Genomic DNA, 23390 nt, shown 5'->3' with positions numbered 1-23390 from the left:
GGACGGGGGGGCTTGGCGGGGGGGCACACGGGTCAGGCCTTGGCCGCTCTCCAGGTACAGGAAGGCAGGACAGAGAAGGAGCCACACTGGGATGGGGAGGGTCGGGGGCTGAACAAACCTGTGCTCACAGTTACAGCCGCTGCCTTAAGCACAGCCTTGGAGGGCAGGATTATTCAGGTGGGCAAGGAAGGTTCCTTAGGGGACGTGCCATGGTGGGGGGCTAATTTGCATATTTTGGGACAGGAGTGGGACTCCCTGTATGAAGAGAGGCAGCACTTATCAGACAGGAAACAGTCCCTCCATCTGATCTACACGGTATTTTTAGGTTGGGGCATCACTGCCAGCCATCACCCAAAATTTAGTGTTTTTGGGTGGGGTGTGTCACTGCAAGCCGTCATCTCTAATCCATGCAGTATTTTTGGGTGGGGATATCACTGCCAGTTGTCACGCCCGATCTAAGCACTGTTTTTGGGTGGGGTGTGTCACTGCAAGCCGTCACCCTCTCCTGACGGCTGATATCACTGATAGCACCATCACTGTCCTGCAGCTGTTTTATGACTCGATTCAGACACCACCAGTGCCTCATCTTATACTTTTCTTGCTTTTATAGATAAAGATGATCTGTGTCAAGGCCCTGCCCCCATCCCCAGGGAATTAGGGCACAGTCCTCCAAGAAGGAAGATGTGGAGGATCCTCATCCTGACAATAAGGAGGGAGCGTCAGGCCATAATTTAGTGGCGGCCTCTCTGTCCATCTTCACTGTCAAACCCTTGGTGAGGAGCGGCCCTCGGCCAATTACCCTGTGCCTCCTGCCACACAGCACAACCAACAGCACAGTAACAACAACACGAGAAGAAGACCGTGGCAGTCACACGGCCAGCATTCCTTACACGGCTGAAACATGCTCTATCACATGACAAGATCCATTATGGTGGAGGAGGAAGGCGATTGGCTGGTAGGGGGCCGGAGCGTTCCAGTTCTCTGGGCGCATGCAGTGCAAGAGGGTACTGCGTTCCGCTGAGGTGCATGTTGGGTAAGGGTTCGAGGCAGGCTGTTACAGCAGCTGGGGGTGCTCAGGTTGAAGCGGTGCGTGCAGGCAGGCTGAAGTCAGAGGCATACCAGTGTGCAGTCACCTACACACTACGCCGCAGAAACACTACGGGGAAGACCACCCCTCTCTCGGGTTTCTCAGACAGAGGAAATGAAACAGAAGGAGGAGGACGATTCGAAGCGGACTCGAAGAAGAGACTCGGGTACCTTCGTTTTCGATTGTGTCGACCGCATCATTGACCAGTCGAATGACGGTCACTATGGAAGCTTGTGGGGGGGGAAAAAAGCGGGAGAGGAAGGAGTGAGATAGAGGTGGAGACATGGATTCAGACACATTCATCAGGACGGGGGCTGCGTCCGGCCTGCAAGATCTGGCCCAGAAACCTGGAGCAGGACAGCCAACCGTGGGTTATTTTTGCTCAAGTGGAAAGATCTGCAGAGAAAGCGACCCCTTCTCCATCTGTCCATCAGTAGAGGGTGGGTGAGAACCAACAACCTTCAGCTCTGTCTCCTCTTACCTGGGAGGTCTCCTTGCTGTCCACCTACACCACACCTCAGTCACCCGAGCTTAGGGACTTAGCAGGAATGACCTTTGCTGAAAAGCAGTTCTTAAAGCAGTCCTCGTTGATTCCAGAACCACGTTTTCACTGCCATGTAGGCTGCATTTACAACAGCTGCTCTGTGTCTGGCTGCTTAAAACTGCTGGCTGTTATTCAGAGCCATAGAGGTCCATACAGAGAACAGACATCAACCCTCTGCTTCAATAAAGCACATTCATTACCCTGAAATCAATCCCAGCTTCTCCAGCACAGAACGTAATACACACCGGACTGGCAACAAAACAAAACAGACACACACAGTGGCAGTGTTTACCACGGCTCAAATAACGCATTTGTCCTGGTCACCAAGGTTTGGGAGCCCCCTATTGGCCACAAACAGTCACTACACTAGAGGGAAGGGGGGCCCCAAAGTCACCATATGAATGCAGCTCCAGAAACATCCAACCCACTCCTGCACACACACACACACACACACACACACACACACACACACACACACACACTCATTGCCCCTCACCGTAATGGCTGTATGGAGCTGACCAGCAGGGTGGGGTGGGGGAGAGGGTGTCACGCAATCTCTGAATCCCAGGTGCTAAAAAAGGCTGCAGTGTGTGACCAGGCATGCTGGCTTGAGTGGCATATGGATTGCGCTTCGGAGGGGGGGGGGGGGGCAAATGCAGGAATGAAAAATTAATCTGCAAAAATAAAATTGCAGATGAAAAAAGAGAAGCAAAAACTGGAAAATAAAGTGTCCAAGCTGAGACGGTCAGGCACACGCTCCCACCACGACCAAAGCGCTTCACTCACAAATCCCAGTGTGAACGTGATACTTTTCCAGTGACGATCTACAGCACGAACCTGATGATGACAATACTAAGGGCACCATTCCACAAGCTGAGATGAAGTTCTAAAGAACATATAATCTGACTCCAAAACCACTTACAGAGACTCCAACCTGATTCTCCCAAAGCAACCAGGCCCACCACAGACAGAAGCGATTTGCTTGCACCTAAACATAGCAGTAAACAGCGCCGCCCTTGAGGTGTGTGACAGGGATGCAGGCCAATCAAAGTCGGCGCGCCGCTCAAAGAACTTCAGTTTGAGCACGGTGGAGAGAGACTCACCCCCGTGGCCAATTTCCTCAGCTCCAGGGGAGCGTGACATCGAATGAGACGAGACCTCGATGACAACAGAGCGGGCCATCACCGGGAAAATAATTACGGCCCCACCGTTTTTAAGGTGATTAACGCTATGATTGGCCTGAGAAGCAGAAGACGGGGCAGCAAATAAACCGTTTGGGGTAGAGGGGCTCATATGACGACAGATTGGATTTAATCAGCTATACCTGCTGATGGAGAGAGCGCCCCCTAATGCCTAATGTGACACGCTGCTGTTTCATGGTGCCGATTACTAATATCACAGTGGGCGGGGCTGGCCCAGGATTGGCTCACACATCAATCAATGGGACCTATAATGCAAGTCTTATTGATTGCTTTGTGGATTCCCAATGGATCAAAGCAGAGTCCCCCGGTAATCCCGCCCACCAAGGTGTTCAAAGCCCGCCCCGATGGTGCACGCCAGCAGAGATATGTTTTGTGCAGAGAGTGTAATAAAGAAGAAATAAACTGCAACAACACATTTCTTAGACAGTTCAAGTAATCCTGCTCGCCTGGCTGTGGCTGGAGGGCTGCTTTTTTCCGCCTTCAGTCAGAGACGCCGCTGAACGACGCCAAACGACTGGAGTCGCATGACCTCGTTACCTTACATGCCTGGTTGCATGTAAACAAACCTTCCGCAGAAGCCACGCTTGGGCGAACAGTCCCGGCGCATCTGCAGACAGTGACGCCATGCACACGCTCCACACGCAAACGCAGGACTTGGATCCCTTCCCGGTCACACACATGCTACCGTGGCATTTAGGTCACATGACCGCCCCGCCTGATGCTCTGAGCAGCGAGACGAGGGAGGAGATTTAGGAGGGCGAGACTGGCATGCGGGCACAGGGCATGTGGGTGGGTCCGAGCTCGGGTGGCTTTACCGTTGTCATCGCATGAGTCAGACTGGAAGGAGCTGAGGGACTGGACCTCGGAATTACTGCCCTTGTTGCTGCCTGAAAAGCAGGTGGCGTCTTCAGCCATATCCACCACTTTACCTGGAGAAAGAGAGAGGAGGACAAAAAGAGGTGAGAGAGAGGGAGAGGAGGATGGAGAGGAGAGGTGAGAGGCAGGGAAGATGGAAGAGAGGGGAGGTGAGCGGCAGAGGGAGAAGGAGAGAGATGAGGAGGGAGATGGAGGGAGGAGGACAGAGGGAAGGAGAGAGACAGTAGGTGGAGGACAGAGAGGAGAGGTGAGAGACAGAGGGACAGGGCATGAGTGACACAGCCTGGATCAGCTGGAGCTTGCTGAACGTGTCGGTTTGTAGGTGAGCCTTGTTCTTGCACTCTGTAACCCACAGGAAACCCACAGGTGGTCTGCTGACAGGCTGTAGCCAGCAGGTCCTTCGTGATGGAGAAACGCCGCTGAATATTAAGTGGCGAGCTCTGGATTTGGTATTCAGCCTATCGCTCCTGACTGTCTCGCTCCCTCTAGTGGTCATTTCGCACCAAAACATTCTGATGGCAGCAGGCAGCAGCTACACTGATCATACGGCCATTCAAAGTGGTGCTACGTAATTACTGGCAGACAGTAACAATGGTGCGGAGATCTGAAGCACATTAACTGTTCAGGTGGGGGTCGCTTGGTGAGGGCTGGGGAGCGTGACACACCACACACAGCTTAACCGTCCGGGAGAAGCCATGTCTGCTCCCAATCATGTTTCCCAGCATCCCACATCCTGTCGACGTTATATTCTAGAAGTAAAAATTCTGCTGGGGTAGAACAAGTTTAGGAAAACGTTCGGCCGTGAAGATGCAGCAGCAGATTTAGGGAGACTTAAACGATTACCGAGCTCACCCTCGTCGCTGTCCCAGGGGTTCTTGCGGATGGAGTCGCAGTCGGAGCGGCAGGGCGAGACCGGGGGCAGGTTGGGCGCCACGCTACAGACCACCACGCCACGGCGGGCGGTCAGGATGCGCGGGGACTCCGGGTGGAAGGTGGTCATCTCCGTGTGCTCGCCACCGAGGCCGTCGGCCATCTTGTCCAGACCGCCGCCCCCCTGGAAACAGGGTGTGTAGGCCATGGGCCGCACAGGTACCTGCGGCGGCCCGGCTCCAGGCTCGGCGTACAGGCCGCAGGGCTCGCCACCGGCCCCGCGCAGTGCCTTGAACTGGATGCCGTTGGCCTTGTTCAGCAGGGCTGCTGTGGCCGGGTCTTGCACCAGCGCCATGTTGTTGCGCGAGTAGCTTTTCTGAAAGACTCGCTTGCGGAAGGCGACGAAGAGCACGACGAGGACGAAGATGACGAGCAGCACGGCGGCGATGCCGATCAGCTCCTCCTTGCCCACGTAGGAGTGGCCCGCCTGCATGTTGGGCACCACCACGGGCCGCAGGCTGCACGACTGGCCCGCGAAGCCCGCAGTGCAGTTGCAGTAGAAGGCGCCGAAGGTATTGACACAGGCGCCGCCGTTTTCACACTCCTCCCGCTCGCACTCGTTCACGTCCTGCTCGCACCTGTGGGAGGGGGGTGTATATGTGATATATATAGTGATCGCTCCCACCACTTACGATGCCACCTGTGTATACTGTATGTGTGTTTTTTTATACAGTGTATAATTGAGCAACCCAGTTACAAAGAATAAACATTCTCACTGCTTTGTTGGGTCTTCTGCACTGATCTCTTTGGCCTCCAGCCAAGAGCACATGCGCTCTTGGCTGGAGGCCAAAGTTTTTGGAAACTTTTGGTGCACAGGCTCATTTTAGTGCATGTGTGCTGCCATCTTGTGGTAGCAAAGTAAACTGCACTCATCCAAATCTCTACTGTCAGTGAAACAAAACGACCCTTTGCTGGTGAAAGGTCCTCACCGGGGCGTTTGTGTGTATTTTACTGCATTACACATTTGCTGGCACACTCACGTGAGGCCGGTGAATCCCCTTCTGCAGCTGCACAGGAAGGCGTTGCCGATCGACTTGCATATCCCTCCATTTTGACAGGGATTGGGGACGCAGGCTGTAATCTCGGTCTCACAGCGCCCCCCGGTGAACTGGGGACTGCAACTGCACTCAAAACCTGGGACGGCAGGATTGACACAGGAGAATAGCGGGTGGTGTTACGCGTCATATGACTCAGCGGTTCACATAAGCATGCTGGCGCTTTACTCAGGCAGTGTTAAACTCCGAAATGGAATTGTGGGGAATGGGTCTGAGCTGGCAATACCTGGACTGGGAGTCGGGTAACGAGCTCACTGCTCCTGCCCTCCCTTCTGTGTATGATGCTTTGTGTTGCGTCGAGTAACCAGACCCAAGTCCTGATGCCAGTCCTAAGACCGGCTAAGTACCATGCTGATCCTATTCTTTACGGCCTGATCCCCAAGTCAGGTGGGTATATTTGTCTCCACCCCCCAGTACCCAGGGCTCTTTTGTGGGAGAGGTACAAAGGTACCTTTGTGGGACTGAAAGGGAGCCTGGATACAGCCGGCACGGGGTCACCAGCGGGGGCCTGGTGAAATGTGCGATGCTCCCCAGGGTAAATGTCATGGCTGCCGCTGGGACATTCTCGCAGACTCCCAGGCGCGTCCCATTTCATTTATCGGGAGAAAAAACTCAAACCCGAACAGGCAAAGGACACCGTGACAATGGGAGATTTCCACAGCGCCGAAGCCATCCGGTGAACAGCCACGGCAGCTGCACTCCCTCCGCCCAGATGAGGGGGGTCCGGCCGATCAGCGTGTTTGGGGGGGACAAAGTGGGTGAAGCAACCCCCCCCCCACGCACACACAAACAAACACAAAATGCTGTGGCATTGTTTTCAACCTTCCAGCAAATTCCGGTTAGTATTTGCCCGCGGATTAGTGCTATTCAGAGTCGTGGAGGTGGATGCCAAATGGCGTTGGCAGGGTTGGACCGGGGCGGTGCCAACAGCAACACAAAGCTCAGGATCTGGGAAACAGCGTAAGAAATGCCAGCTAGCGTGAGGACGGGAGGTCATCGACAAGCCGTTTATCGGCCTCACACACGGATGGGCACGGACACGCAAACATCCCCGGCCCCGGTAATCTCTGCGGGGGTGGGGGCGTGTACCAATGCTGGGACAAGCGGGAGGGAACGCCGTGCGGCACACTGGCCAGGGGACCCAACCATCCACGAATGTCAGGACACCAAACCACCGAACGGCTAATAAACACTTAAACCCCCAAATAAATGAGTTTCCTCAGCAACCTGGAACAACTGAGGTGGACTGATCGAGCGGGCGGGACGAGGCAGCGTGTTGGCCTGCCTGTCACATGTCACACCTCTCGCCGATGTCTGCGTGAACCGGCCACCAATGGCTGCCAACAGGATTCACACAGAGAGATGGGGTGTGGGGCCATTCCTCAGTTAAACAGAGGGGTGGGGGGCAGTCAGGCGAAGACCCCTGATATTAAACACAGCAGACAAAGAGACCACCATCTGCCTCCATGTGGGGCTACCTGCTATTGTGGCCTGTTTGCCCAGCGCTGCCCGTGATATATGCATGTGAACCACCCCCCCCCCCGCAAGCCCATAATAATGTGCTGCTTCAGTACTGGCCTGGGAATGCCAGAAATCATCCAGAAATCAAGATTAAGGAACCATGGAAAAGGCTATCTGAATCCAGCTTTCACGGGCATTTTCCTGGAGATGGGGCAATGCAGGGACAGGGGAGTGTGACTGTACTGTCAAAATTCACCGGGCGAATTTCACACCAAAATGTCTCGCAGTTATAAAATACATTATATAAAATAGCTTTATTCATTTTCTTAGGAGTGCTTTAGGACCTGCCCCCCCTCACCAAAGCACCGTGAGGTACTCCTCAAACCGGAGGAATCTTGTCCCTAATCGAGCGGGACAGCATAGCGAAAAATCCCCGCATTCCCTAAAAATTCCCCTTTGGAAACCTGCAGAGCAAATGTCAATCAATATTAATGAGCCGTCTGATAGGCCGAGCTGCCAGTATCAGCGCTGTACAGGCAGGAATGTGACCGAATCCTCAGAGGGACAAAGGCGTGCAGGAGTGCGAGCGGCAGGGAGAGATACGCTTATGGTTGCTATGAATATTAACTCTCCTTCTCATCTGCCTCTTGGTTACCATCCCGAGAGGTCCAATCCGCCTGCGAGCCATGAGCCCTCGCTTTGAAATTATCACGGAGAGCAGATCCCCCTGCCTGAAATGGGACAGCGCAGCCGCACTTTCATAGGACGATTAAAAGCCCCAAGATGGAGGGCGAGGAATGAAAGCAGAATTGAGCGAGTGGACTGGTGAGGCCGGGCTGGTGTTGGAAAAGCGGGCCACACACACACCAGGGACTGACCTCCGCAGAGAGCGACCAGAGAACAGACCACTTTCCGTGGACAGCAGGGGGTGACACTAATAACTGTTTAGAGGGCAGGAGTTTCAGCTTACTTTAAATTTCCTACATCCATGGCTACTATTCCATAAAAACACAAGAATGAATATCCATCTCCTCCATCCACTTACACCATGCACAGTGGCCATGTGCCTATCCCAGCAGGCAATGGGAGCACCCAAAATGCTCAGTGGAAAGAGGAGGCAGGATTCGAACCCCCAGCTCTGAAGATGCAAGGCAACAGCAATATCCTGCAAGCAGTGGTACCACCCACAACGTAATACCAGAGAGCTTACATTTAATTCCTTTGATTTTTGGTTTTAATATTCTTAATTCAACTGCAATATTTCAATATTTTATAAGTGCAGTTTTCATTTTGCATAAAATCTTTATTTTAGTTTTCATTTCCATAAAAAAAAACAAAAAACAGTTTCTCGCCTGGTTTTTGGCCGTCAATAATAATTTTCCCATCACCTACCTCCTTGGAAAACGACAATGGGGGGGGGGGTGAGCTTTACCCTTGCTCCCTTTGTGGGGTTTGATACGCGGCTCAGAAATGCGGTGGGAGCAAACACAGGGTGCCGCTGCGTCCTGAGGTTCAGGGAGCCTGACTGGGCCAGGGAATATGGTCTCCGTCGTCATGGCTACAAGGCGGATGCACCTGGGTCGGGAACACAGGCTGTACTGGCAGGAAAACGCGCAGGAGCCCAGTCCGGATTAATAATGGATGGAAGCCACAACTTTGCCATCTGGCTGGAATGGCAAAGTGAGCTGTGATTGCTTTCTGCTCTCGGCAAAGTGGCATAATTATTCATGAAGCTTTAGCCGGCCGTGGAGAGTGATGTGTTTTCTGTTTTCGATAAAACGAGGCCGCCACTTACCTGCAGCCTCCCCCCCCCACACCCACTGTGGGCAGTCCCAGAGAAGCCCATGAATAATTTAGTGGGAGTGAAATATAAAGGGAGACACCTGCTGATTTAACCTCATTATCCTTTCCAAAATCCCAGAGACCCCCTTGATCACTTTAAAAGTGTAAACTAACCTCAAAGACAACTACATCCGCTAACTAATGAACTGCCATCACGTGACACCTGGGGGTACTCCTCTCAATTGGGGGCTGCTCACATGAGCCTGCATCAGGATGACCCGGATGCGTGATCGCACATGCAGTTCCACCGACTCACCACCGGATGGCAGGCTGGTGCAGCTGCCGCCGTTGAGGCAGGGCGCTCTCTCGCAGGCGTCCGGGTAGAGCACGCAGCCCAGCTTGAGCTCGGTGAGGCCCACCACCTCGGCGTAGCGGCTCCGCTTGTTCTGCAGGGGCAGCTCATTGTTGTTCAGCACCAGCGAGTCCAGGCAGCCCTGAAAGCCGCCAAGGACCTTAGGGCCTTTCTTCTCCGTCAGGCTGCGCAAGTTGGGCAGCTGCACCTGGGCGCCGAAGTAGATGGAGCCGTCGGCCCCCAGTGGCTGAAAGTGCACCGGGGCCCGGCGCCGCTCCACGTAGCTGTCATCCAGCGACAGGCTTGTGAAGTTCCGGTTCAGCTCCAGGGACACAGAGTGCCAGTTGCCGTCGTTAACGGGCCGGCCGGAGATGCCGAGGATTCCCGCACTTTTGCTGCAGTCCAACTGGAACCAGAGCCTGCCCTCGTCAATCTGCAAGATGGGGGGGGGGGGGCAGAGAGACGAGGTACTGGTGGGTGAGGCGTCGAGGGCTGCTCTGACTGGGTACCACTTCAACAAAAAAGAAAATCGGTGTTTGTGATAGGGCGGAGGGCGTGGGGGAGCGGTGCAGGCTATCTTGCCGGCAAACTGAAGTGGTTTTGACTCGCCAAGATTCCGCTCAAGGCGAAGACATCAAACACCACTCCCACCCTCCCCCCCCCCCTCCCCCACCAAGCGGCTCGCTACCCCATTTAACAGGATTAAGGCACCGCCGTTAATGGCTTCGCCGGAGAGGGAATTTCCATTAATTAATTAAATTATGAGCATCAAGCCCTCTTTCGCCGTTCACGGCGGAGCTGGTGTCAAACATCACAGGAGTCAGGGCTCCGATGACCTAATTTAAAAGGATTTCAAATGAAGGCAAATAAATGAGATCCATTCATACTGAGTGTTTATTTCGAGGTGTGTTAATTGGGCCTGTATCGCGGGCGCGGCCCTGATGCGACGGCGTGACGAAGGCGTGCGGTCGCTGGGATATTAACCGCGATCACCTCGGCCGTGCCGCAGCCGCCCCCTCCTTCTGGCATGGGCGAATGGCCAGATGAATCCAATTAACGCGCTGAAGAGGTGCGGATGCTTCACACGTTTGCTTCCTCATAACGTGCCGAGGTGCGTCGTTCACACGTACTACCCCCGGAGGGCCCTGCCGGCTAACATCTGCCCATGGTACCAGGTGCCCGGAACACGCCTGCTGCCGGCACACTCCCAGATCCGGACCTGGGTACACACCCTTGTGGACGCTTACACCCCGGAAACGCCCTGGCTGAAAAGCTGACCGGGCTTGGCTGCCTACCAGCTCACCGAGAGATGGGAGGCCTCGGAGAGGAGAGATAACATTTCACACCCCCAACTCCTGCCGCCGAGCTCGGAGCTGCCGTTCCGGCCCCCTCTATGCCGGCTGCGGGGTGGGGTCGGTGGTGTGGAGCAGCCCTTCTTTTCCATCCAGCACGGAGGCGACAGCTGGACCACCTCGGCGGTAACCCCATCCTCCAGAACAGTCATCTCAGCTGCCACCCCCCCCCCCCCCCCACACAAATACACACCCCCCCCCCCGGCCTGTCACGTCTGTCTCCTGTGAGGACAAGCGGCATGTCGAGGAGGAACGAGCCCAACTCCGTCCACCAGACCCACGCAACAGATGGCCTCCAGCAGCGCCAGTCAGGTGGGCTAGATTCTTCTAGAAGGAAGGCCGGCTTGTTCATGGAAGGGTTTCGCGGCAGAGACGCACAGTGCCCGGGGTGTGATGGGGCTGACAAGCCACACTCTAAAAATAGCCAAGGTGCTGAAACACCATGAGCTCCTCCTTCATGACAGGGGAAGGACTGCCGGTCATGTGACGCCAAAAATTATTCGCTGTCAGAGAGTGAACATGTGCCGAGATAACTAAGAGCACTGGTGTTTTTACTCACTCTGGAAAGCGTGAGGAGTGATGGTCTCCACTGATATACACGGTGATATATAGTGGGAAATAAAGCAGGAATATAGCAGCATACGTGTGCCTGTGCAGTGTAATGTAGAACATTACCGCAAGCTACCTTCAGAATGGTACACGGCTCGGCACGCGTGTACATGATGATGCCTCGGCTCTGGAGTGTGCGGATGCGCAGGCCCAGCTTCAGCTCGCCGCCGCTGCTGCTGTCTGTCACGCGGTACTTTATGTAGCTGTTCCCTGAGAAGCTGAGGGAGGTGTGACCTGGAGCGGGCAGATATGGAGGCAGACAGTCAGACAGACAAAGAAGGGAGGAAGAAATTGAGAGAGAGACAGACAGAAAGATAGATACAGACAAACTGACTGACAACCAGCTAGACAGACAGGAACTGAAGGGGGGAAGAGATAAAGAGAGAGACCAAAAGACTGACAGCCAGCCAGGCAGACACACAAGTCTCAGGAGGGGGGTAGAGATAGAGACAGGCAGAAAGACAGACAGACTGACAGAGAGACAGACAGACATATAGATGGACAGACAGGCAGACAAGCAGGGAGACAGACAAATAGGCAGGTAGGCATACAGACAGAGATACAGACATACAGGGAGACAGACAAGCAGGGAGACAGACAGTCAGGCAGGCAAACAGACAGAGAGACACATACAGGCAGACAGACAAGCCGGCAGATATAGGAAACAAGACGACCATGAGAGGTCTCATCTCATGCTACTAACTTATAAATGTATTTTATTTTTTTATCACATGACTCTTTTTGAACTGTAAAGATGGTGGTATCGCTTAAAAGGATTAATGGCTGGTGGTGTGATCTTTACCCGGGGAGCTCAGATGGGTTGTTATCTTGATGCTGGACCGCTAAATGAACGTGCTTTACCAGGAGCGGTCCTATCGGCTGCTGTCACAGCCGTTGTCACGGCTACCTGATAATGCCACCTTAATTAATAACTCAAAGGCTAAGCTGGGCTACTCACCCGCACACTCGCCAAGCTTCCCTGGGGGGCACTGGCACAAATAGGGTCCCTGGGCTCCCCCTGTGCCGACACACTGCATGTCTCCTGGGCATGGATGGTCCTCACACAGCTCCGAAGAAGCGGGGCACTTGCCACCTGATGATGAGAGAGGGGGGTGGGTGGATAAGGTGCAAGATATTAATGCCTCTTAGGGCACTTCTGCCTGTAAGGTTTTCCATTTCTTTCAATTTTGTCAAGACGTTACCCGCAGTGACCTCCACTGGGTTCTCCGTGCGGATCTGAGCACTCGCGCTCCGGTTCTCCGTCAACGTAAAATAAGGAACAATGAGAGGAGGGAATGTAGGCGATGTATTCCCAGAGGAGCCGTCGGTCCTCCCGTCTTCTCCGAGAGGTTCCTGGTTGCTGTGGCAACCCCCCCCCCTCCTTAGAAGATGGAGCAGAACTTTGTTTTGAAGTTCTTATCGCACCAAACGGTGCAGCACTGTTACAGGTTCCATCCCCGTGGTTGATGAAGAGCAGAGGACGCTATTGGAGCTGACAGAGCGAGCGGATCACAGTCAGTCCATGCAGAACGGGGGCGGACTCTGCGTGTGTCACTGCGCCCAGAGACTAGCAGCCGTGTTAGCTAAACGGGCAGCATCCCCCGGCGCTGTGTGAGACCGCAGAGCAGCAGGCAGACAGTGCCAACAACCCGGGCAGACTCTGCGTCTGGGCCTGGTGGTGATGCAAGCTAATGAAGACTGAAGCTGAGCTTCTGACCCGCTGGGACCTATGTCTCTACCGGCTCTAGAGCCAGCGGAGGTGCTAATTATGTTTCCCTGACCCGCTAATTGAAACGGCAGGAGCCCACCTACGTGGCTGAGGAGCGACCCTCCGGTCCCCTGAGGGCCGCTTGACACATGGAGCCGCAGGGGTGAGATGGGACCTGGTTTCCTCCGTTCCGAAAGCTTTGCGCCACTGGCAGCGTCTGTGTCCCAAGCCATACGAGGGCGGCCGTTAAGCTGCCAGTGTTTGTCTCTGTAATGGAGGTTAAACTGGCTGGTCGCTGCCTCCCACCCCTAGCTGAGCAAGGGGATATATGTCAACACTGGGGGGCTTGCAGCAAAGTCACCCCCTTCAGTGGTGGCAGCTTGCAACAGGGTCTGGGCGCTGGACTGACTCATGTTAAATGAGTGTGTGGTCACCAAAGCCTGAACTGATCTGAGGACTTTGCCGAACGGCATAATCACTGCCCATTTGTGCTGAAATCTATCCTGACCTGGCCTTTTCAAAACGAAGCCTTACATCGATCCCTATCATATACTAAACCGCCCAATTCCCAAATGTTTTCCCCAAAGGTCACTTTGCACCGATTTACTCGGGACTTGTAAGAAGTCTGCTGCTAACGAAGTAGTTTTATCTGCTCGACAGGACTGAGATCCAGCTACCAGAACAAGCGGCCCATAGAGGAGCGAGATAAGCCGACCTCATCCCGGACAACAAAGCCTGACATTTGAGGTTAGACGGTATATACATTGTTTGTAAAACAAAGGCAGTATTTGCTTGAGCTGCTCATTTATTTGCTCTTACAAATCCATCCTAAGATGGTCTGCAACCTTCTATTTGCCTTTTACAAGTATACTGGGGGAAACTTCCACATTATGACATTAACAGCCAGCTGGCTGCATATTATGTACGATGACGTCATACTGTATACTAAAGTAGTAGATTGCTGTTGGCGCTAGCCAGTCTTAGCATCAGCACTGGCATCATGTTAGAATCACTGCTAGCAGCAATGATAAGAACACCACTAGCAACGGTGCTAAAACCAGTGCTAGCATCAAGGCTAAATGTTAGCATCAGTGCTAGCTTACATGGGTCAGTGCACATGCATCGCCTTTATCTAAGCGTCTCCCTCAAGCTGTGTGGCCCGGAGGCTCGTGACTGGAGGCTACGCTAAAAAATGGTGGAGCCTCCGAGGTCTGTTTCACCATGCGATGCTCGTCACCAGCCACAGCGCTGCAGAAAATGTCCGGCTCCCTGACATGTCCTTCCAGAAGCCCGGGGCGAGGTCCGACCCAAGAAAATGTGAAGCACTTGGAGTGACGACCAGCAGTGATTAATGAGCGACTAATTAAGAATTAAGAGGGCAAAAAAGCAATCGCTTCACAAGGTCACTGAAGGAAAATGAATCTGTACGACGGGAATGATCTCATTAAAAACGGGTCTGTAATCAACTGAGTTCTGGCCGTCACTCTGCCGGCTCGAGGCCAATGCGGAAAACTGTGCTCTGCCAATAAAATTATGAGGCGCTAACGTGCAACATGCAGCCGGAGCCTCGGAGTTTTTAGCAGAATCATGAGTTTATTCATGTGATGAAAAGAACAGCTTCCCTCCCTGGGAAGCTTCTTGATTTGCAATCAATTCTGCAAATGGGCACATGGACGGCAGCGCCCCAGGCTGACCTTAAGGGGGCAGCGAAGATCCAGTCCCTCTCCACTGAAGGCTGCCCTCCATACCCCCATCCTCTCTCTTTTTAATATGGAGAAGGCACCTTTGATCACAGAACTACCATGCTTCACACGTTCCGGGGGCTCCAATCTCCACACCATCCCGCCGCAGTGAATCAATCTACGCCTGAGACCAGGCCCTGTCAATTAACAGCTGATCTGGGAAGTAAAATCTTGCCTCCAATTAATCGCGGACTAAACTGCACGCTGTGTGATCACAGAAAAATGAGAGTCCTGTTGGTCTGAAGGACCAACGATAAGCAACATACAACTAAAAATACAAATATATAAGACTAGTAAATGTCATGTAACAAAGACCCTTACCAGTACTCTCCATATCTTACATTAGTACTATACACATTCAGATACACCTCCGTTACTCAGACATGATACACTAATCGCAGATTACTCAGAGGGCATTGAGCTGGCCTGTCATGAATCAGATCGGCCTCTTTCCTGTTTGACCAGAGGCTGCAGTGCAGCTGTGTGCCGCCTCATAAGCACATAATGATTAGCAGAGCCTAAGCACAAGCACATTTAAACAGGTAATCTGGAAGAAAATGATTTCATCTCTAATCCAGGGCCCCGCCCCGCTCCGCAGCTAACTCCCCTTGGGATCAATGAAGTCAATCTCGTCTGACTGTCTATCGATCCACTGTGGGTGTGACAGCTTGGAAGAGAAAAAAATGGAAGGGAAGGAGAGGGGGGGGGGGTTGAGCGTGGAGGCTAACCGCTCCCGAAGTGTGTCTAATCTCATAAAAACGCGCCAATCGATTAGGGCCAGATAATTAACCGTCGAGAAGAGCAGAGCGAGGCTTCGAGCACCGGGAACGGAAAACGAGCCCCGTATCTGTCTGGCCCTCGGACACCATGGTGCTTCCAGAGAGTGGCTAGGCATGTGCGGGGTGCAGATATCGGCCGGAGGGTGTGGTGGGGCTCCATTAAGTGTGCCCTGCAGGTGTCTGGGTGTGTCACACCCCCGTCGGCCACTCACCACTGCAGGTGCACCGCGTGTTCCTATGGAAACGTGGCGAGACAAAGCTGACTTTGGCCGTGCTGTAGGTGACCAGGGCGTGGGAGTCCAGCACGATGGTCTGCTCACACAGCCTCTCCTGGCACTCCAGGCCCGAGCAGTTCTTGTCCAGGACGGCGGAGACGCGCAACACGCTCTCCAGTGCCCTGCGGGAGGCGCTCAGCTTCTGCGTCAGGTAGGCAGCCTTGTAGAAGCCGCCGCCTGGGGTCTGCACGGCGAAGAGCACGTCGAGCTGCGGCGTCCCCGGCACGGGCTGCACACTCAGCACGTGCAGGAGGTCGTGCTCCTGCGGAGCCACCACGCCCCGCAGCGCCCGCCGGAAGCTGCGCAGGTGCAGGCCCACGAAGTCCTCAGGCGTGACGCTCTCAAAGCGGACGGTCACGGCGTTCCTCAGCATCTCCACCGTGGCCTGCTCCACGTGCACCACCACGTCCACCGGCACAGAGAAGCGTCCGTCGCTCACTGTCACGTTCAGCAGATACTTGCCGGCGTCCAGGCCGCTCAGAGCGATGATCTTGCCGTCCTGCCGGCTGATCTTGAACATGCTCTTCTGCTGGTACTTGTGGCTGAAGGACAGCACGTCGTACAGGTCCTGGTCAGTGGCGTGGATCTTGCCAATGACACCGCCCGGAAACTCGTCCTCCATCGTGACGATGTACACCTCCAGCGGGAAGGCCACTGGCTTGTGCAGACTCTCCTCAATCACACGGATGAAGACAAAGGAGGTGCATGAAAGGGGTGGCTTCCCAGAATCCTTTGCCTTCACACACAGGGGAAAATGACAGATGAAAAGAAGAAAACCGGATTAAAATTCTTCCACAGACTGGGCCTCGTTCAAGCTTCTCTCAATGTCAACACTAAGGAAACACACCAAACAAGGAAGAGTTGAGAGGCTAATGCTGTTACAGGTACACAGGAACGGCAAAATAAAACGGGTAAGCAGGTCACCCTCAAACTGACGTGAGATCAGGCCAGAGCTGCCCGACGCCACATACTGGGCTACAGCTGCTTCACACATTTGAATTTGCTATGGAAATCTGACCGCATTCGCCCGACTATCGTGTCCTTTAACCGAAGATAAATACATTTTAGGCATCAGCTGCAAAAGCTAGACTTCTGCTACCAGCAAACCTGTGTTCAGCAACATCTGGGCTGTAGGCAATCAGCAACAGCCACCGTCAGCCAGGAGACATCAACAAGCTCCCCCGACGCAGCTGTACGTAAGCAGCGCAGGCCGGAGACATGGCAGAGCGAACCAGGGCTACCACACAACACTCGGGGCTGCAGAAACAGGCTCTGCTAAGCGATAAGGAGCAGCTGCGTCCATCCCCAGGGGAGCCAGTATCTCTGATCCAAGCCCTAACCCAGTCCTGCATGCTGTGGAACAGCAGCTGAGAAAACTTAGATGAACCGCTCCGCTTGATTCGGCCTTCTGTCCTGCCGCATTTGCAAACGCCTGCTTCTGTAACTGATGACACTCCATGGGGATTCTCCCCCAATTTACAATGTTCAGTTTTTCCACCGCATAAAATTTCGCACCCCCATCACGTCCCGATCAAAGAAAATCATATATTTGTGAAGACAGAAACACACAAAACCAGCTGAAACCCATTGTGCTTAAAAACAACATAATTATGTTCCAGATACTTGACGTTTATCCCGGATTGTTCTCGACTACAGGGACCCAGCAGCTCTGGCCGTCACTGAACTTTCTCCTGGCCTCAGTAACTGTCATTTTACTGGCCTTGGCATTTTGCGCAGGAAGGAAACACTGTTTTAGTACTAAGTAAGCCTGGGCTCAGCTCAGCGGGATGCCGGACGGAGGGGCAGGGGGGTCGTTATGGTGTGGCCTCACCTGCACCTGCACGATATACTCGGTGTTCTTCCGGAACACTTGGTTGGATGTGAGCAGCCCCGTCTGGTCCAGCATGAATTCGCCGCCCTCGTTCCCGGACACGATACTGAACTCAAAGGGGGGTCCATTGTGGGAGGCGTCTTTATCCATGACGGACAGCTGCAGGACGCTGGTGCCAACAGGCTTGTTCTCCTGTGACGGACGGTTGCTCATATCAACGACAAACCCGAATTTGAGAACAGAGTGGCGCCTGCTTGACCATGTGGGGTGCAAACAGGCCTTTTATTTACCCCTAGAAAATAACTTTGCACTGACCTGGGGGCAACTGGTTCTGTACCACACACACAGACCCATTTAAAGTCTGGCTCGGTTCAGCGGATGAGGTCAAAGCCAAAGGCGCCTTTTTAAAATTTATTTGAGGTTATAAGCTGCAATATTTCAGTTTTGTTTTTCTGGAATGTGGAGTGCCCTCAGCCCACGGCCTGCGCTGTAAAAATACCTCCCCACTCATTAAGTCATCGTGGCTCATAAACATAAAATTAAATTTCTGAGTTGCGAGGACCTAAGACACCCCCCCCCCCCAAAAGAACTGGCCACATACTGGAGTGGCACACTTAAGAGATGGAAAAATAAAACAGAGGGAAGCTTAACGCGACCGCACATTATGTAAATAATCAGTCAAACAGGAAGGAGGGATGAAGATTATGTAAGCCGCGAACTGAAAAACCATAGCTACTTCACACAGGTTTTAAAATGGTTGCCGTCTAGCCTACAAGCATCTTTTTGATTATGGAGACCTTAAACAAAAGCAAATGGAAATCCACAGCAGGCTCGATAATTGCTGCAGATTTTGTAGGTCTGTCGTGGTATAAGAAGAGCGAAGGTTTTGGCTTATTGCATAAATCTGTCCGGGGCATTCAGCAGGCCGGCACCGCATCTGCGTCACTCAAGGTGACAGTGGACGGTGTTTACGGTGCGACTGGGAGGCCGGCAGAGTTCAGCCAAGAAACACACCAACCTGGCCGAGCTCTCTCTCTCTCTCTCTGCTTCTAAAAATGTTAACATGCACATGATGTCATGGAGTACAGGGTAGGATGGGGTGTGGGGGTTGTCTGCTGTTGAACGGCAGCACCGACCTGAATGACAGCGGTGTGGTTTGCCGAGGAGAAGGCCGGAGGGTTGTCGTTGATGTCGGAAATGTCAATGTGGACCATCACCGTGGAGGACATAGGCGGTGACCCACTGTCCAGTGCTCTCACAGTGAGGGAATAGCCAGACACCTTTGAGAAAGAACAGCAAGACACATCCAAACCAGAGGCCAGAAGTGCAATGGTCTGACAGGCGGTAAGAGTCTTGTAATCCCCTGAAGAGGCACAGAACTCCTGTGAATCAATTAGCATGGATTCCAGCACTGCTGACTAATATCAGGCCGGTGTAGTGGCCTCCGGGGATGTTTTGGCCCGCTTGCTGATGTCATGCACTTACAAGGGAATTAAGGAACATCAATCTCTCACTTTTAATTGCAGTGGCTGGCCAAACAAAAAACACGCCAAGCAAAGCACCATGCTTTGGTTCAAGGCGAATGATCCAAATTAGCCACACGAGACACATATAATTAGCCACGTGCATCATAACAGAAATTAGTGTTTGTTCACATAACGAGCAAACACACTGCTGCTATCGGCGACACAGACACAATGTCCTGCAGGCTCCTTGCATTAAAAGGATTTACATATAAAACTGCGAATGACAGATTTCCATAAAATATAAAAATACAGACACAGATTTCACAGAAATCCTACATAAGATGACTAAGGGCTTTTCACACCTGCAGTGTTTGGCCCATTTTCCCCCTGGGCGAGATTTGTCTGGGCAGGTGTGAACAGTAATTGCACTTGGGTGCCGACCTAAACAACCACACCAAGACCCTTTAGAGGATACAGTCTCAGTCAATCCCAAACAAACTCTGGGGTGGTTTGTGCTGGGAACGTGATCTGACCTCAATCCAACCCAAGTGCCAGGTGCACTCCACCAGATTGAGCTTAACGGCTCAATATTATCTCCCCTCTTCTGCTCAGTTGTCAGCAGTCTTTGCCAACTCTGAAGCCGAGCAGTATTTTCAAGACGTACCTTCGACATGAATTCGGCATTATGTTGCTGCTGCTTCTCGCTCAGACTCAGAGTCTATCCCACAAATACTGCTCATCACTAAGACTCTGAGTCTATCCTACAGATACCGTTCATCACTCAGACTCTGAGTCTATCCCACAAATACCGTTCATCACTAAGACTCTGAGTCTATCCTACAGATAACGTTCATCACTCAGACTCAGAGTCTATCCCACAAATACTGCTCATCACTAAGACTCTGAGTCTATCCTACAGATACCGTTCATCACTCAGGCTCAGAGTCTATCTCAAAAATACCGCTCATCACTCAGACTCTGAGTCTATCCCACAAAACTAGTATCAGCTGTGGGTGTGTGGCAGTGGGAAGGGTCGGCACTCTTACCATCTCCCTGTCCAGCTCCTTGTTGACCTTCATCAGGCCCGTGATTGGATCTATGAAGAATTGGTTTTCCCTGTCCCCACTTACGATGGAGAAAAGAATCTGTCCATTCACCTGACTGTCCAAATCTTCTGCCATCACCTACGATACCAGTGACAGGCAGCAAAAGTGGAGAGGGATTTTATTAGTGGAAAGCCCAGTTTTGGTCATTTTTAATAAAAATTATGCAGTAACATGAAGACTAAGTTACTGTTTATATTTATCCATTAATGATCACATACAATAAATAACCAGTTAGCGGATGCAGCTAATATACCTCTTTGTATGGATGAACCATTTTACTGGAGCACTTTAGTTTAGGTTCTACAACATGCCCTCTGGTACTTGAACCAACAAGCTTCAGGTTAAAATTCCAGCTCCTTAACTGCTATATCATGTGCTACAGCAATACCTTGACAACAGACTCTCCAATGGTGGCATCCTCACTGATGACAGCAGTGTAAGCATCCCGGCTGAAAATTGGTGCATTGTCGTTCACATCTGTCAGATTGATGTTCACCGTGGTGATTGCACTGAGGGGTGGAGTCCCCCCGTCTCGGGCCTCTACTGTGAGGAAGTAATCCTTACACGTCTCGAAGTCCAGTGACTTGGAGACCATAATGACTCCTGGGTGGCAAGAAATCAGCAGAGATTCCACATGTAGAACAGAGGTCATTCATTAATCTTTAAAAGTTTTCTAATTAATAATTTAGCCAAAGTTCAAAAGGGACAGCAAGGGGATTTGGTCACCTGACAGAGCAGAAAGTTGGAATCTGGCCCAGCTAAGCATGTTCTCCCCGTGATTGTGAGGGTTTTCTTCTTAAAGACTTTTTAATTATTTAAAATGCTAAATTGCCCTTTGTTAATGAATCTTCTTTTGTGAATATTGTTGTGGGAACGATCCCTGAAGGACTGGTGTTCCATTCAGAATGTACCCATTCTATACCCTGCTATACTCTACACTCCGCTGAGCCAAGCGGCAGAGCACAATGGCCAAACACTCGTTAAAAATGTACAGAAACTGGAGTGGAAGTGGGTGCCTGTCACACTCACCCGTCACCAGGTCGATGTGAAACTTCCCATGCTCGTTTCCCGAGCGGATGCTGTAGTGTATCTCAGCGTTGGTGCCGATGTCCATGCTGGCGGCGTAGATGCGTAGCACCTCTGTCCCCAGGAGCACATCCTCGGGGATGGTTGCCAGGTAGTCACGGCGCTCGAACACGGGCGGGTTGTCGTTGACGTCCAGCACGATGACGGTGATGTTGGCCAGCGAGGATAGCCGGACCCCCTCGCCCTGATCTGAGGCGCGCACGGTGATGTTGTGCGATGACTGTAGCTCTCGATCTAAGGGCTTCTCCAGGACCACGACCCCTGAGGTCTTGTCGATGGAGAAGAACCCATTTGCTGAGTCCACCAGGGAATACACGACCTTGCGGTTCACACCTGGAAGATAGATGTTACCATAAGCAATTACAGTAAGTGCTTAAGTATTCACAGCTGTTTCCCCTTGAAAGTTCCATACAATGTACCATTCATATTCAATTCTTTCAAATTTATCTACTCACATGTACAGCACACATGTACAAACAACTGTTTACTCCCTATACACATGTAAATTCAGTACAGATAAGAGCAGATTAAACAGAATCTGCAAATGGATTTTTTATTCAGAGCGAAACACAGTGATGGGTCTTCTTTAGCCATTCAGATTGCTGTCACAGCTTTTGTGCCAGATTAGGCTTTTAAAATGGAGATTCAGTATGTTTTTTACATTATTCCCTTCATCTCCTGGACTTTGCTGTCAAGTTGGGCTGTGCGTGTCACTGCACTTTTAAAACTGCACTCTGATCTTGAATGCTTGAAGGATCCCCACCCCTGTTAAAAGGACAGGAACCAGAAAGCAGGGCAGCGCTACGCAGCAAAAAGATCTCAGCAGTTTACAGATGCTAATGAGACAATGGACCTTCATGCCATTTGGCAGCAATCCCAGGCCATCACAGGTAGATCGACGCTTCCCCCGTTCTGCCTTGAAACCTTGGCTCTCCTGTAAGTGGTGGCTTCTTAGCTTCGTATCCACCAAACGGTGCTTTACTAACTAACATGTCAGTTGCTGGTAAACCTGGACACAGCCAATCAGAGACGGCGGCTGGACTCGGGCTCTCCGTTACACACCTTCATCTGGGTCGATGGCCTGCAGCCGTGTGAGGAGGGCTTTGGTGGCTGTGTCCTCGTAGATGCTGGCCGTGAACCACTGGGAGGAGAACGCTGGTGGATTGTCGTTCACATCCAGGAGCTCCAGGGCAATCTCCATCTGGCAGAAGAGCCCACCCCCGTCGGTCGCCCGGGCAATAAGCTTATACCTGGGGGTCTGTTCCCGGTCCAAAGTGGAGGCCGTCTTGAGTTCACCTAGCAGGTCGCATGATCAGTCAAAGCTCAGGACAGTTACAAACTGTACATGCTGTCTGTACATGCTGTCTTAGACAGACAGACAGACACACACACACACACACCAGACAGGTTTGTAATTATATCTTTGTGGGGACAGTCCATTAATTTCTATGGGGAAAACTCTAACCCCAACATGAAACCTTAACCCCCACCCAGCCCTGACCTTAACCATAAGTAACCAAACAAAATATGAGACTTCTGGCATTTTTAGTTTTTTGATTGCATCCACAGATCTTTGTGGGTGCTTGAAAAATGGTCCCCACAATGTCAAATTAAGAGGTTTTTATCACACTGCGGGGAACATTTGGTCCCCACAATGTAATATAAACATAAGCACACACACACGCACACACACACACACACATACACATACACACACACACAGACAAACAAATTGGTCCTCTACTGCTGGCATGCCAAGTCCACAGAGGCATTTTTAGTACAAACATGCCACCAATGGCCACTGACGGCCAGAACGCGCAATCCGCTACACAGACCCTTTCACATCATATTTATAACTATGGTATTACCCTAATACAGCTCTATTACTATAGTGATAAATACGGCCTTTGGGATCACATCCAAATTAATAAGCAGTACACAGTCGGAAAGACCTCCAGCGAATGCTCGCTGAGTTTAATTCCCGCCGAACTCATAAACGGGGCGGGCGGACCTGTCCTTCAGAACCCAATTTAGAAGGTCTTTCTTCAGTGTAGGGCATGTCAAACTGAAAACAGCTGTAACCAAGAGCCTCGCTTAAAAAAACATGCTGTGAAAATGCTATTCCCACCACTAATATTTCTTTTATA

The 23390-nt window shown here is 52.1% G+C and overlaps 1 protein-coding gene across 5 annotated transcripts in view; it reads right to left on the bottom strand.

The window, feature by feature from the left end:
* The window catches only part of fat3a (FAT atypical cadherin 3a), a 128092-nt gene that overhangs the window by 2215 nt on the left and 102487 nt on the right, over window positions 1-23390 (bottom strand). For 3 of the 5 annotated variants that reach the window (XM_048980208.1, XM_048980209.1, XM_048980210.1), the window contains 14 exons: window positions 22306-22539; window positions 21187-21576; window positions 20546-20760; window positions 20098-20235; window positions 18722-18865; window positions 17586-17777; window positions 15692-16490; window positions 12209-12343; window positions 11327-11484; window positions 9254-9722; window positions 5620-5773; window positions 4562-5217; window positions 3649-3762; window positions 1258-1317 (listed from right to left, as the gene is read on the bottom strand). In XM_048980208.1, the coding sequence (XP_048836165.1) occupies window positions 1258-1317; window positions 3649-3762; window positions 4562-5217; window positions 5620-5773; window positions 9254-9722; window positions 11327-11484; window positions 12209-12343; window positions 15692-16490; window positions 17586-17777; window positions 18722-18865; window positions 20098-20235; window positions 20546-20760; window positions 21187-21576; window positions 22306-22539 (3858 nt within the window). The remainder of the gene's footprint in view (window positions 1-1257; window positions 1318-3648; window positions 3763-4561; window positions 5218-5619; window positions 5774-9253; window positions 9723-11326; window positions 11485-12208; window positions 12344-15691; window positions 16491-17585; window positions 17778-18721; window positions 18866-20097; window positions 20236-20545; window positions 20761-21186; window positions 21577-22305; window positions 22540-23390) is intronic. The other 2 variants (XM_048980211.1, XM_048980212.1) reach the window with 1 other exon arrangement.

Source organism: Brienomyrus brachyistius, chromosome 17, assembly GCF_023856365.1.
Source record: "Brienomyrus brachyistius isolate T26 chromosome 17, BBRACH_0.4, whole genome shotgun sequence".
Lineage (NCBI taxonomy): Eukaryota > Metazoa > Chordata > Actinopteri > Osteoglossiformes > Mormyridae > Brienomyrus > Brienomyrus brachyistius.
The sequence above is the reverse complement of the archived record's forward strand: the minus strand, read 5'-3'. Positions and strand labels throughout refer to the sequence as shown.